General features: G+C 32.5%; 1 protein-coding gene across 1 annotated transcript in view; it reads left to right on the top strand.

The window, feature by feature from the left end:
• The window catches only part of LOC137922050 (multidrug resistance protein homolog 49-like), a 52,742-nt gene extending 41,953 nt beyond the window's left edge, over positions 1-10,789 (top strand). Inside the window, exons 20-26 of the mRNA XM_068764902.1 lie at positions 317-512; positions 734-896; positions 2,673-2,867; positions 6,177-6,386; positions 8,137-8,283; positions 8,807-8,915; positions 10,449-10,789. Coding sequence (XP_068621003.1) covers positions 317-512; positions 734-896; positions 2,673-2,867; positions 6,177-6,386; positions 8,137-8,283; positions 8,807-8,915; positions 10,449-10,537 — 1,109 coding nt within the window. The 3' untranslated portion in view covers positions 10,538-10,789. The remainder of the gene's footprint in view (positions 1-316; positions 513-733; positions 897-2,672; positions 2,868-6,176; positions 6,387-8,136; positions 8,284-8,806; positions 8,916-10,448) is intronic.
• The last annotated feature ends 5,689 nt before the right edge of the window (positions 10,790-16,478 follow it).

Below are 16,478 nucleotides of genomic sequence, written 5' to 3'. Positions count from 1 at the left end.
TACGATTTTGCAAACCCAGTGCTGGGCGTTCGCCCACAAGGTGGACAGGTAACTTTGTTAACGTCGTCTGAATACAGTGTAAAAATTTGATAGAGATGTACGAAAGGCTTCCAAAAATGATTTCTATAAGAAAACCTATATATATAGAAGGCCCATGTCCAACAGTAGACATCATTTGTTTAAAATTATGACGATATAGGTTTAAATGTCATAAAGGATAATCTCAGGTTGCATATTTTTTTGGTCCCTTGATCTACGTTTAGGTTAGAAATTGACATACTGTATATATGTGTAATGTAATAATGTTTTATTAAAGGTGTAGAAACAACCTTCTTGAAGAGGTTCGAGGAGGCTTTGAAGGAAGCGTGTGCAGCTGTATCGAAGAAAACAAGATGGCGTGGTTTAGTCTTAGGTTTAGGAGTATATGTTCCTTTCATGTCTTTCTGCAGCGCCACGGTTTACGGAGCAGTTCTCGTTGCTTACGAGGGTCTGGAATACAAGATTGTGCTTTTGTAAGTGTAATTTATACTTTAAAAAATTTAAAACAATCCATACTACACTGTTATAAAAGATAACACTAACAACGAAGATAGAGAAACGAGAGGTCCCCAACAGCGGGGACGAATAAAAAAAAAACTACCTGTTCCACTGTACGCAGTACGTGGTATACAGTGTCCGCTCTACCCCTGAGTAACCACTGTTCAATATAATTATTTAATCTATTTGTTTCCAGGGTAAACGATGCATTGATGTACGGAGCATACATGCTGGGACAGTCTCTAGTGTATGCGCCTAGCTTCAACTCTGCCAAGGCCTGTGGTGCCAGGATTTTGTCCGTCATTCAGAGGCAGCCGAAAGTCAGAACGGAAGATGGTGTGAAGGACAAAAGGGATTGGGTAAGAATATATCAAACTTATATATCATCATCATTGTTTCAGCTACCAGACGTCCATTTCTAGACATAGGCTTTCAAGGTCCACGTTGAAAGTCCGTCGACTTAAAAAGCTCTTAAGATGGTGAGTGACACTGTTAATAGAAACAAAATAGTATAGATAAGTAGGTACCTAATATACTGCACATAAAATAACTAGTCAATTAATAATAGAATATGAAAAGTGTAGTAATGTATTAAGAAAGAAAAAAAATAGAATGTGTAAGTAATAAAATAAAGAATAAAAAAAATGTACCTAGCCACCTAAGAAAAAAAAACAAAGGAAAAACCGAGGGGTCGAAGACCAGTAGGTAGACCCAGGTATCGCTGGATCGATCGCGTTGAGGCAGACTTGCGCGAATTGAATGTCAACCAATGGCAGACGATGGCGCAAGATAGAGGAAAGTGGAAGTCTCTCGCTTCGGAGGCCGAGACCCACTTTGGGTCACTGAGCTAGCGGAGTAGTAGTAGTAGTAGCCACCTAAGAGTAATAAGATGATGGAAGGAAGGCGATGAAAGCAAGAGGGAATGAAAGAACCAAATGAAAGATATTGTGATGGAAATAAGGTAAGAATAAAAGAAATTGAGAAGTATGACAGTGAGTGAAAAATAAAGATGAAAGATCTGAAAAACTTAATTGTAAACAAAGACCCTGATCCCAACTAATTAGGGGTACGAGAGGCCTTCAATAGCGGGGGCCATAAAAAAAAACTTGTAGGTGGACGCCATAGCCTAAGTTTAATCTACTTCAAAAAGTCATAAATACTATCATGTATACTTTACCAATAGTTATGAAAATAGTCTTGGCGACACAATTAATAGTGATTTTTATGAGATAAACAGGGACAGCGTAAAAATGTCTCACGTAGAAAATAACTAGAATTCGCAAACACATATAACCATTTAAAATACACTCTCTTCTAGTTGAAATTTAAACTCCAGTACAGAGAACATACTGAATTTTTACTCTAACCAATCCTAGAACTAAGTTTATTTACACAACCAATCAGAATCACTACTTTACAACCAATTACAAGTGTCGTGTGTGTGAGAACGACGGAAGATGTGACAGAGAACGGTATATATAAATACGAACACATTTAGTTTTGTAGCGCGCTACTGCACCTGCGACATTCCTCACAGTTCATCGAGTTACACCACCGAACCAAATATTACTTACCACGTCACAACACCCATTTTAAGAGAAAGACCGCGCGCTCCCTAACCGCGAACAGCGTGGGCGAACTGTGGATCCGTATCCCTCGACTCGCCTGTGGTCCACGCTGCCGTCCCAAGCCGCATTCACACATCATAAACATATAATTACACAGTTCTACACGGGTAGAGCGAGCTTTATATAACTGGTACGCGCCCAGTTCTATTTTTAAGTTGCAAGTTTTTAAGTTCACGGACTCTTTCGCTCCGTGAACTAAAAACCTTCGGGCCAACAGCACCTAAATCAACATAGAATAAGTACTTTTGTAGCACGCAATTATCTATAAAACCTTTCGTATTGATAATATGCGAACTGTCTCTTTCTTTTAACGTTAAGACTTGACTTTTTAATTTATCCACGTCCATTACACAATTAATTATAAAAAGCCATATTTAAATTAACCAATAAAAGCGTGATTTCATCACCATTATCATGCCAAAAGACGCTGTGTCTACCGGGTGATCTCACATAATTATTTGGATGAAATATCTTTATTCTTGTTATGGCAACTTGTTATTCTTCTAGAACGCAACTGGCAAATTCAGCATCAAAGAAGTAGAGTTCAGCTATCCTACGCGGTCGCACCAGAGAGTTCTGCGAGGAATAGACTTGAAGGTTGAAGCTGGGAAGACAGTCGCTTTAGTGGGTTCTTCAGGGTGCGGAAAGTCAACCATACTCCAACTGATGCAGAGATTCTACGATCCTGATTCCGGGAATATTGTAAGTTATTAAAACATTTACCTTAAAACTTACACATGTAAAAGTAAGAAAAGGACTAATATTTAGCCACTTCCGCACATGCAGTGGTAGTCGTGCAATAAAGTGCACCGCCCGCCAGCTGATAAATAGGCATGTGGCAAACAATGCGAATCACACAACCGCCACCGCCAAATTACTCAACACATTTTAACCCCTCCACGGGGCATCTTCAGGAGTTATGTTACACCGATTAGTGCCGACTCTGTGTTTGGCACTAAATATTGGTCCTTTTCTTACTTAGGATGGACTTCCGCGAGGTAACGCCTGATTCCATTAAGTATGTAAACATATACTTAACATTTCATATGAACTTGAATCTTCGATAATTTTATATAGTTGTAATGGAATAGGCGTTTGTCTTCCATCTCACCTGATTGAAAGTGTAGAAGAAGACGAAGGTGGTACATGCCCATCCGAAAGAAACTTGTTCACTCTACTCTTAAAAGCTTCAGAGTTCAACTCACCAGGAAAAAGAGATCCAGGCAGGTCGTTCCAAATCTTGGCGACTCTCACCAAAAACGAACTGTCAAACCGTTTAGTTACTTTTGAGTATGTCAACAACGTATGGATGAAACTTTTGTCTGAGCCTAGTAGTCCGATAAAGAAATGGAGATGGCTCAATCAGTTCGAAAAGAGCCTTCGAGCACTCTCCAAAGTGTATCCTATAAAAAACCGATAACCTGGCAACTCGACGACGATGCTCAAGGTTGTTTTTTTAACTAATGTACTGAACCAAGTAATTGAATCAACAATCCAAGTTATATTCGATCGACTAAAATAATTCGAATGCTATTATAAGATAGATTTAAAATTAGAAAAAGAATGGTTTAAGATAAAGGTACAATAGATCCTTGTTAACTTTTTTAAGACGGTTGCTTATTTAAATTTAAATTGAACAATGATGGATCAATAAGTTTATTATTTAAATTCTGAAACTAATGACTGCAATACTCGGCGATAAATATTTCATATCGAACTTTGGAAAGAGACAATCGGGTAATTTCAGCTTCGTAGAGCATTATCTTTGTCTCACACTATCTATGTGACGTTTTGTCAGTCGTGCGACAGAGATAACGCTCTACGAAGCCGAAATAAGCCGATTGTCTCTTTCCAAAGGTCGATATGCAATATTTATCCATAGAGAAATACGTCATAAAGATACATGAATTGACATTTAACAAAGCCTATATAAATTATACAGACAGTTGACAAATTGTTGACGTTTTGAACAAATAACAGTTGTTTGTGTTTTACAATTCAATTAATTTTGAAACAACAAAACAATTTTGTTGTATAAGCGATGGGTCAAATAATGGGAACGATGAAAACAAGGCATCTCGGTTTAAATCAGGACGATAAGCCGACGTTCGACACGCAAGCAGGTTTTAGATTCAAACGACTAAAACGCGAAATGAAAGTAAAAGACGAAGAACTAATATCCGCTAAAATACCACCGAAATATCGTGATTATTGTTCTGAACCACTTCTACACTATCAAGTGTGTAGATATAAACATTTTCCATTCGTATACGCGTGCCATCACGAGAAACACGCGTACCTTAACTGCGAACAAGCGGATTACGTGTTGAGAATGAAAGAGTTCGAGAGAGAACGGAGGCTTAGAGAAAGAGAAATTAGAGTGAAGAATATGAAAGAGAAGCCGCAGACAGCTGGTCCGCGTTGCAGTTAAACCACTCATTAGACCTGTACTGTTTATTTATTAATTATTATGATTGATGTTTCTTCCACCCGGCAAATGATTTGGCACGTTACGATAGAAAATCTTTCAGTAAGTTTTAATATTTTGCCCCATGTGCCATATCAAATGCCGGGCACTAAACCTTGTTACCCTATTCTGTCACACAATATTTCACTATCTGATTACATCGACAGTTGAATAAAGTTTATAGTTGTTTTTATTTTTACTTTTACCATACATACCCAAAAGTCGAACTAAACGATTTGACAGCTCGTTTTTGGTGAGAGTCGCCAAGATTTGGAACGACCTGCCTGGATCTATTTTTTCCTGATGAGTTGGACTCTGTAGCCTTTAAGAGTAGAGTGAACAACAGGTTTCTTTTGGATGGGCGTGTACCATCTTCGTCTTCATCTACACTTTCCATCAGGCGAGATGGAAGACAAACGCCTATTTCATTACAACTATATAAAAAAATTTAAGAAAAGAACCAATATTTAGCCACTTCCGCACATGCAGTGGTAGTGGTACAACAAAGTGCACCGCCCGCCAGCCCGCTGATAAATGCGCATGCGGCCAACAATGCGAATCACACAACCGCCACCGTTAATTCATACAACACGTGTTTAACCTTTCACGGGGCATCTTCAGGGGTTATGTTACAATGATTAGTGCCAATCCCTTTCAGTTCAGTTTCTTACTTAGGATGGAGTTCCGCAAGGTAACGCCTGATTCCATTAGTTAAAAAAAAATTAAACTGCCACACATGCAAATTTTAATTTACGTAATATTTTTAATAACAATCCATTATAACGGTGCATTGTTTTGTTAAAATACTTATAATTAATAGTTTGTTTTTTTAATTTAAAATAAAAATATTCTTGTTTTTACAATTTTAAAGTTCATCATTTAATTGAGATATATCATCAAAAAACAATAAGTTGGTATTAAGCGATTTCGAATCCTGTTTTTACCGGTAATAATAATAATTTATTTGTTGTTTAAAAATGACAAAAAACATTTTTAATTAAATCACAAATAATTTTCTTATACTCGTTTCAAAAGTCGATTTGCAATATTTATCGCTGCAGTACAAGACTTTTTATAATTATATCAGATCTTCATATTTTATTTCGCGTCAGCCGGAACCAGCTTAATTGAAAGCGTCCTATTAGAAAAAGAAAAGTTTAAAAACCTTATATACATGTTAACACGTTCACTGCGGGCCCAATTTTGAAGAACTTTCAGCTGGTGCGGCTGAGGTCGAATCAGTCTCAAGCTGAACTTCCTAGTAGTGCGGTTGAGGCCTTTTCTGCCTCATGTTCATCAATATTTTTTTACAATATTGAGTCAATGCTTCGCAGACATAAAGAAAGCTATATTTGTCTTTGTCATACCTCATACGGTTGAGTGTAAACAGCCGCCGCACTAGAGAGAAAACACGAGTTTTACGCGCCGCGCCAGTGCAAAGTCTACCATGAGGCTGAAAAAGGACAGCTAACCAAATAGTTGTTAGTCTCAATCTATACTGATAAATGTATACTAATGTATACTGATTTATTATTTCTTTTAAGGAGCTAGATAATCGTGATATAAGAACTGCTCTCACACTGCCTCGTCTGCGGCGTCAACTCGGCGTGGTGCAGCAGGAGCCAGTGCTCTTCGATAGGACCCTGGCCGAGAACATCGCCTACGGTGATAATAACCGCAAGGTGTCCATGCACGAAATTATATCAGCAGCCAAAGCAGCCAACATACACAGCTTCATCGTCTCACTACCCAAGGTACTTGAACCAGCCATCGGTGATCAATCATTCATCATCATCATTCACTATAGACCAGAGTTCTCCAAACTTTTTTGTGTCGTAGACTCCTTGCCATGTTTTTCCGTGTTGGGTAGACTCCATACTTACCTGATATTGATTACCTGTAAATTTTTAACTGTAGTAAAGTTTAGTGTTAAAAACTTAAAGTAAAAACACATGTTAATTTATACATTCATTAATTGAATTTAAATTAAAACTACTCAAAATAAATTTTGTATCTGTTATGTAAAATATACGTAACATTAAATAAACATAAAATAAACTATAAATAAAATAACATAAGGAATAAGTCAATATTTTTAGTGAGAAGGATGAACCTGATGCTTTAATAATAAATTATCAACATTTGGCGTCAATTTTGTAAGGGTCAATCTTAAATCTGCTCCTCTAATGATGTCCGGTCTATTTTCTTTTTTTCGTTATGAGATTGGTAACAGCGTTGAACCCCCTTTCCACTAGGTATGACGATGGAAAGGAAATTAATGTAGATGTTTTGATATTATAAGATAGTATGATCTAAGTAAATAGGTACTATCAGTGTATGTGTTGAGATCCACTATCGTGGACCCCCATTTTCGTTTCATGGACCCCCATTTTTTTCTCTCAGACGGGGTCTACCCTTGCAGGTTGTCATAGACCTCTAGGGGTCGATATAGACCACTTTGGGAATCACTGCTGTAGACTGTAGACAATAGTAAACTTACATTACATCACGTTTAAAATATCAGCTTTTAAAAATCGTCGTTTCACTCCATAAAAGTCCGCTGCAAAATAAATCTCGTAAATCTCACTATAAAGATATCTATAGGAGGGATGTACTATCACCACGCTTGACACGTGTTGACAATGTCTGGTATTATGGTACGAACAAGATGCAGCTGCCCATTCTTTAGAAACTTGTTTACATACAGTGTAAATTATTTATAATTAATTCACTAATTGTGAATTATAACAATGTATCCCGGGAACCCGCAATCTAAGATCGAAGGTCTGTTTAAAAGTTAGTTTTAGAAAGGTCAATCAAAACAATCAAGTGACTTTATATTAAAAATCATATGTCGTTTCTTATTAAAATGTCTCTATTTTTAAAAGAGAATCAAAAAATGACTTATAACGGTTTAGGACAGTATTTACCAACGTGGGGCCCACGATCCACGACTCGACACGAGTTTAACCCTTTCGCTTTAATATTATATATATATGTTACTTAGGGATGGCGTAAAAAATTTTACAAAGTGTAAGGTGGGTAATGGCACATAAAAGGTTTAAAAATACTGATTAAACATATATTTAACTGCCAACTATTTAAAGGCTCAACTGTTAAACTCTTCTTAACTTATTTAGGTTTTCTGTAAGGTAAACAAAAATTGTCTAATCGCTGTTTAAACTATGATTACGGCCAGTAACATACAACTAAAGCTAACTATTACGTTAATAATATATAACTGTCAAACGTAGAATGTCAAAACGAACTGTCAAACGCAATGTGTCAACTGTCATTATATTTCGTAGATATTTTTAATTTTTTTGTCTCAGTGAAGTATATCTTAAATTATGACGCGATAAAAGGATACATAAATAAATATAATTAGAATGAAATCGATTATCCTTTCAGGAATTTAAGTCCGCCTATATAGGCGCCATCATCATCGCCTTTATTCTAGTGATGCTAGATAAAAACAATTTGAATCTGATAAATTTGTTTCAGGGTTACGACACTAATCTAGGATCTAGTGGTGCACAGCTGTCAGGTGGTCAGAAGCAAAGGGTGTGCATAGCGAGGGCTTTGATAAGATCACCTCGCTTACTGCTCTTGGACGAGGCTACCTCTGCTTTAGATGCCAATAGCGAGAAAGTAAGTTATGTATTTTCTATAGAACCTTATAGCTGCCACTTGGACCTTCATGTTCATGTAGCCTGGTAACGCGCGTCCCGAGACAGTCTTGGGAAATTTCTATGATAATGATAGAGCAGTCATGCAAGTTACTTCACTCGAGTCATTTTATGAAAGAGAAATTTTCACTCCTAAACGGTTTTGGTTACATCAGGTTGAGTTTCCAAATTTAAATAAATAAAACTATCCATATATAGATGCAGGTATAGTAGGCTGTTCTTCAAGGTCCAGGAAGACAGAAACATATTTTTTGAAAAATAATTATTTATTTTTCAGAGCACGTCATACACCTATGTATATTATTGTTTAACAAACCGTCTGTAAAACAGTACGTCTATGAGGCTTGACTAGCGCCATCTAGTATGTTTTTATATAAAATATGATAAAACAGTATTCATTTTGTATTTACCGATAGGATTATTTATTTTTTATTATGTAATGTACCTATGTCGTAGTAATTCACACCTGAATGTTTTAATTTCAGGCTGTATCTGAAGCCTTGGAGAAAGCTGCCAAGGATCGAACTTGCATAACAATTGCACATCGCCTATCCACTATAAAGGATTCGGATTTGATATGTGTGCTTGATAAAGGTAAGTTATATAAAGAAGATGCTTGAACGTATATACAACCTTTTTTTAATTATATACGCAATTAGTTTTTTAAAATTTCTGATTTAATCTCGCTGTGGAGCTCCGAGCATAGACCTCCATATCTTTGAGGCTGTAAGGTTCTGGAGGTGCGACCACGATCAGGTAGATGTAGCGTGAAGTAGACATAGGTCAAGGGAACGTCGATGACCGCGAGCAGCGCAAGACCAAGAGCAATGGGGATTCATCATCTGATATTGTGATGAATGATAATTTTTGTTGATTTATATATTTTATGTTCTATAATCTTTTCGAGGAAGAAAAGAAATCGAAAAACACGAGAAAAAAATGTGTACAGCTTTTTTTAAATCATAATTAGTGCAACTAAGATGACTTAGTTATTACATATATATACAAGCAATGCCCGCGGCTTCGTCTGTGTGGAAAAAAAATTTTGGTTCATTTAGTTTTCTTTATTTCCTTTAAGGATTTTTTTCAAAAATACTAGCCTTAGTTACTCCTTATTACAACAGCTACTTGCCAGAATAAGTTACGTCAAAATCAGTCAAGAAATTTCAGAGATTAGCTGAAACTGACAGATAGACAAAAATTTTAAAAATTTAATTTTTATATATATACCGTATATGCATGTGGTATAAAGAGGTTATATTAATATTACAAACAGATCGTCTAAAGCAGTGTTTCCCAACGTGGGACGTACATCCCACAGGTGGGCAAATTGATAGTTGAAAGGGGAAGTTGGAAAATTTGAACGAGATAACTCTTCACTATAGGCTTCCTAAATGTCATCAGATATCAGAAACATTTTTTAAAAAAAGCAAATTCTTATTTGGTAATTTAAAGTTTAATATAAAAGGTTCAATGGCATGGCTGTGTGATGAAATCCAAATGCAAATTAATGTACGACAAAACTTCTGTTACCCACCCCATCGGATATATCCGTGTGTGACTTTGGTGCAGTAAATAAAATATGAATTAAAAAAAAATTGTTTGAACATCACACAACGCGGTGATTTAAGATTAAAACTCACTAAGATGGAGCCAAACATTAAAATCTTTACGTAATCATTAGCCATAAGCATCGCATTAAATATATTTAAAAAAAATTATCTACATTTCAAAATATCATCCAATTTATTTATTTTTTTCCAAAAAAATTGTTCTAGTTTTAAAATTACGTCTAAAATTTACTTCCAAAACTTATCATTTATGTAATAAATTGAAAAAAAAATTCACTCTTTGAAATTTATAAGGCGGTATATGAATCTTTTAAAATTGGTAAATTCGTGCATGGCTTAGAAAAGGTTGAGAAACACTGGTCTTTAGACACTATACTTGGTTAGCTTCGAGGCTGTAGTATTGTAAATATGTTGGCGACAACTATATGCAGCAGTGGGCATTGTATAAAGCCTCATTATTCCAAATATATCTTGATGAGTTTTTTTTGTTTTGAATTTTTTTGTTTGAAAATGTTTTCGTTTTAAATTTTCATTGTTAAAACTTGTTTAATTTCAGGTAAAATCATCGAACAAGGTACACACACGGAGTTAGTCAACCTGAAAGGTTACTATTGGCGTATGTGCAAAGGTCAACACGTGGCATAGGAATTTTAATTTTTAGTTTAATAATTAGTAAAAATACTTGTTACGTTACAATGAGATTGCTACAAGGGATACGAAAGAATAAATAGAAATAATTCGAATAATTTTTATTGAATATATTCAGTATATAAAAGTGCCATTCAGTTTTAAGTGAAACATTTTATACTTGTGTATCCCAGAATGGACATATAAATATATAATTGTATTGTTATAATGTATTTGTTATACATCCTCGGCTACTGTGGAAACTATGAAATACACATATCAATTATTTTTTTTCTTTTTTTTGGTATTACCCTGCATTATTAAATAAAAACATTTATACCTGAGATATCGTATTTTTGGACAATATATCTTAATGTATCTTAGCTCATGAAAAAATGTAGAAAATGCATTGGTAAATATTTTTTTTTAAATAAAATCACGTATACAGTCCATAAATTACGATATGTAATACAGTGTTCGAAATACGAATTAGATATCAATTTACTGAAATCATAGTCTTAATCAAATTTTACAAACATTTATACGTATATTTATTCAAAATGGCGACATTGCCAAAATTTAGTTATAAACTATAATCAAATTGAGCACCAATATCATGGTATAGTTAAAATAAAAAATCCAAAAGCCTTCGAATATGAGAGCCAAAAATAAACTCTCTCGAGTTTTTTAATTACAAATATCCAGTTTACTCACAAACATTATCATATTTAAAACAATATTTTACAATACCCCGACGATAAATATTGCACATCGATCTTTGGAAAGAGACAAACAACTTATTTCGGCTTCGTAAAGCGTCAAAACGTCACATAGACAGTGTGGGACAGAGATAGTGCTCTACGAAGCCGAAATTAGCCGATTGTCTCTTTCCAAAAGCCGATGTCCAATATTTATCGCCGGGTACTAAACAATTTTTAATATTTTTTTAAAAGTCCTCAAAAATTTCTTTTAAATACTCTAACAACTCTGTAATACTACTGTGAACAAAAATTAAAGTGAAATTGTCATTTATTCCTAACTTGGTAGGACTGTATATATCATTTACCAGGCGTCTGTTTGTGAAAAGCTGGAATATCATTTGGCACATCCTAAACGCGTCAAGTTTCGTTTGGTAGACCTGTCATACTGCATTGGTTTCTTGCGAATTATATTGCAATATAAACCGAACAGAAGGTCTTGTAAGCTATATTGGAAAAATACTATTCCCACTGTTTATATAACTGTAAAAAGCGTTAGAAAAATTGAGTTCCATCGCACTGGGATTACTTTCGAAGATAAAATTATTTTGGAAGAAAAAATAATTTACATTTTACAAACAAATTCACTTCACTTTTTGATACACAGTAGTAAATAGAGACTGAAATGTCTTGTTTTTGAGTGTACACACTCGAAATTAAGTGGCACCTCGAAATATTTGCGAACAAAAAGAAACATCACAGAAAAACTAATTTCTATTGATAGACAGAATTCCTATCAAGATAGATATCTATGCTCATAAGGTCATATAGCCAAAAACTACAACCTCCAATTATTTAGTGAAATAGATACATCACCACCCTTTTGGGGGATATAAAAGGCTTTGAAAGTCCTTCGTCTATTCAACTTTAATAAAAGTGTAAGAAACTTTTGATAATGTTAATATGATATTTTGAAGTAAACAAAAATTTCGTTTATTACTAAATATATACAGGATGATTGATTATTGGTGTAAAAGCTATAAAGGGGTGGATATATAACTATATCATGTCGTTATATGTGTCTGTATATCTGCATACTATACTGCCTGAAATTATTGTATCATCGCAAATCAATAGAAAAAATATATAACATTACAATTAGATCAATTTACACAGGATGTTTGCAAATAAATATAAAGCTTTTTGCTGAAATATTAGATATATTTATCTCTTTAGAGCAATAATCAATCACCATGTATAAAAAATACTAAAAGGAATGGTAAAACTAATTTTGACATCGCCGAGTCTTAGTTAGAAAAAAATCTAACACCATACAATATAAAATAATAATATATAATCTACCCAGCATATATAAGAAACATACAGATGACATTCCATGAAAATTATAGGAAGTATATTAAGTGGAATTAATATTTACTTAACAAAATCACTTTATATAATATGACGTTCATCCACGAAATTGAGAAAGAGAAAGAGATGGACTCAGCCAGATAAAATTCAGCTTTAAAACGAGCGTAATAAAGCAGTTAATCATTTAACATTCCAAAATCATCCGAATAACGAAATATCAGGCTACGATATACGGACATATATATTATATATACAAATAATATATAACATCGTAATTAGGTCATATAGCTTAAACTATAACGACATAACTTAAAATATAAAACATACAAAATTAATATTTAACTATCGGTAACTTTATATATAAGTCATTAATATATAAATCAAAATCATTTATAATTAAACGATTTAAAATACATCATTAATAGATATATTATTAGAATAATTAAAATATTAATTTTATCAATGAAACTAATTAAATTTAACATTTTTTTTATAATCTATATTTCAAAAATTAAAAATGGAAATAACGTCGTGTGCGTGCCTGGAAACCTTATATTACCACAGCGTTTAGGTAATAACCTTTGGTATCTAATATTCATACTTATTATATACGTATAATTAACAATTCAAGCAATAGATAGATAAACATGCATTTTTATAACTACATACATATTTTAAAAATACATTTCTAAACGCATAAATTTTGACACTCAAGTTTTTTTTTGACATTTATATATAATCTACTTATATTATAGAAATAGGCATAACGATGCCGATACAATCAACACAGTCACAACCTGACCTTTCCACTTAATCGTATTGATGACTCCATCCATAAACATTTAGCCAAGACACAGGAATGGCGGTTCATTTAAATGCGCCAAAAAAAAATCTACCTACATTCTATATTATATGACAACATTGCACCAGATTGTCTTACACACGCAAATTAAGACGGATAATATTAATAAATTTCGAAATTTAATCACTATTAATAATACTTATACATTAATAATTTATTATAATAACATTTAACAAAAATTTAAAATATGAATATAATATCCGAACGAGTTGGAGCGCGTATCCGAACGCGACATGAGATTAAAAAATAAGAGAAACTATTGTCGCCATTTTGTTTATAAAATGATTCTCAAAGAAAATAATAATGAATTGTGGGACAGCGAAAAAATAAAAAAAAAAATAAAATTACTAAACCTTTCAAAAATATATTTTTCTTTCATCAAATTAAAAATCAATTGCTACAAAAAACATATATATATCTTTATATATACACATAACAAAAATGTAAAACATAACAGATTGCACTTCGATTTAAATTTTTAAGAAATAAAAATTTTTCAAAACAAAAACATAATGCGGAATTTAATCACTTTGACTAGGTTATAGTTATCACCTAATACAGATTAAATAAAATATTACAGATTAAATAAGTACCCAATAACACTTGTGATAATTCGGCATATTTAAAAAAACAAAGTAGATAAATAAAGATTTTTTTCTCATTTGTGATATAATGTTAAATGTCTTTGGTTTATCATCATAAAAAGTTGACTTTGACCAAGTTATCCATAATAAATTTCAAATCAAAGTAGAAAAATATATTAAAAAAAGTATCTTAACCTAATATTAACCTAACGTTACAATTATAAATTCTACAACTAAAAACAAATGCATAATTAAAAAAAATTAACGAAATATATTATTTTCAATTAAAATTTAAAGCTATGTATAAATTTTAACAGCTTTATTTTAAGCCATTCTAACATTATTACATATACATATAAATGAAAAATTATATTTCACTTAAAAATAATATTTACAAATAATTAGAATTTATAAGAGATTTATTTAACAGAATAAATCCAAATATGGTTGACCATTGGTCTACTTTGGTGTGACAAAAAAATTGGTGTTACCATTTTTTAATACCTGAATTTTTTTGGTAAAAAATAAAACAGAAATCACCTTTTTTAGTTAATTTTTTTATTGAAACTCTGTATCAACGTGAATTTTCATAGAGAATTCAATTTTTTTTGTCGGTTGCACCAACAAAATTTTGAAAGTGCTCTATGATAAAAAAAATATCTGGCATCATCTGATTTAACATAGCAACATATACACCAATACCTCGCTTTACTTCGTTTCGTTTTGAGTTTTTTTCGAAGTTGCGTCGCTGCTTAATTAGTACTAATTTACACTGTGCGTCGTTAGATTTTCGAGGTTGCGTTGTTTTGGGTTCGAGTCTTTAATTTTCTTTTCAAATTTTCTTTTTTTATATAAAAGATGGCAACACTTTTGTCTCTAATTGCGCCATGCCATCAAAACTCGGGGATTCCCTTTCTTACTAAAAATCAACGCAATTTGAATAGTTTCATTTTCACTTTGTTTTGCTAATTTTAGAGTTCAGTTTCAATTACGTAGTGTGTTGTAATGTAGCGTGTTGTGCTTTTTTAAAAGAGAATTATAAATTTTTACGTGTTGTTTCTGGTTACAAAAAAGTTAAATATTATTCCAATTTATTTATTGGCAGAGTTATATTATTTATGTTTTTTTTTTAATGTTTACTTTGTTCAATTTTCTTTTTAAAAAGTAGCATTTTCGTAACCCTGGAACCTATCTTCGATCTTTACATGGTTTGCTATAGAAAATCTAAATTCACTTTGCGGCGTTTCAATTTGCGTCGTGTTTTTTTGTAACGTAACCACGACGCAAAGTGAGGTATTGGTGTAATTTCAAATATGTTATTTAATATTTCTTATCCGATCCCTTAAAGCTGCCACATGACATCGTCATCACTCGTAATAATAATCAACTTCAATAAAAAATATATATATAAAAACAAAATAATCTATGGGTTAAAATCATCAAAAATAGCACAGCCCTTTCAATAGATCTTTTAATGTTAAACAATGATCAGAATGATTGTAGGGATATATATATATATATATCAAACATACATCACTTTTTTGAAACGGTCCAGATGAACTTTTAAGGGTCCACGGGAGACACCAGAAGGATCTATGCTGCCATCACAAAAGAAATTGGCTTCACTTAATCTATCTAAAAAATGTAAAAAAAATCTGGGAATCTCTGATATATATATACATACATATATATACATAATATTACTAGAATCAGTATAATACTAGATAGCACGCACACCTTGGGAATTGTGTTCGTTTTATTTAAATTTTTATAAATATGTCATTTTATAGATTTCACTAGACATAAAGAATTTAATTTTTATAGACAAATATATATATATATATATATATATATATATATATATATATCAATGTAGAGATTTCCTTTTGTGTGATTGTATCAAAGAATTCAACCCATTAGTGGTTTAATAAACACACTACTATACAATTATGATAAGACGCACGTGTTCACCAAATTCAAAGTTCAATTAACAATCATACCAAAAACTTACTAGCTACCTTTTTTCTACCATGGGGTGTCAAATGACCTGACTTTATAATTAGAGCTTGAATATATGAAATATCGTTAGATATATAGATATATACTTTTACATACGGAAAAAAATCAATTTACTTATACTTTTGCATATGTGTATATATATACATGAATAAAATTTATAAAGGTAAACAGCGCCATCTAGTATTACTTAGAGAAACTTCATGTCTTTTCTTGACATGTGTCAAATTTTAATTACAAATCTTTCCTGGACACATTGAAGAAAATGCTAAACCATAATATTTCTGTAAATCGATTAATTATAAATATTTTTTTGTTTAAATATTAAAAAATCGCTACACACATTCCGATCACTGATTAAAATACTTTTATACAATAATACGCTTAACAAAAATAACAGAAATATTATATTTACCTAACACGTAAAA

The sequence above is a fragment of the Battus philenor genome, unplaced genomic scaffold (genome assembly GCF_028537555.1).
Source record: "Battus philenor isolate CCGP_79_NKW_IND1 unplaced genomic scaffold, ilBatPhil1.0.hap1 SCAF_1, whole genome shotgun sequence".
Classification (NCBI taxonomy): Eukaryota; Metazoa; Arthropoda; class Insecta; order Lepidoptera; family Papilionidae; genus Battus; species Battus philenor.
This window is presented reverse-complemented; position numbering and strand designations above follow the sequence as displayed.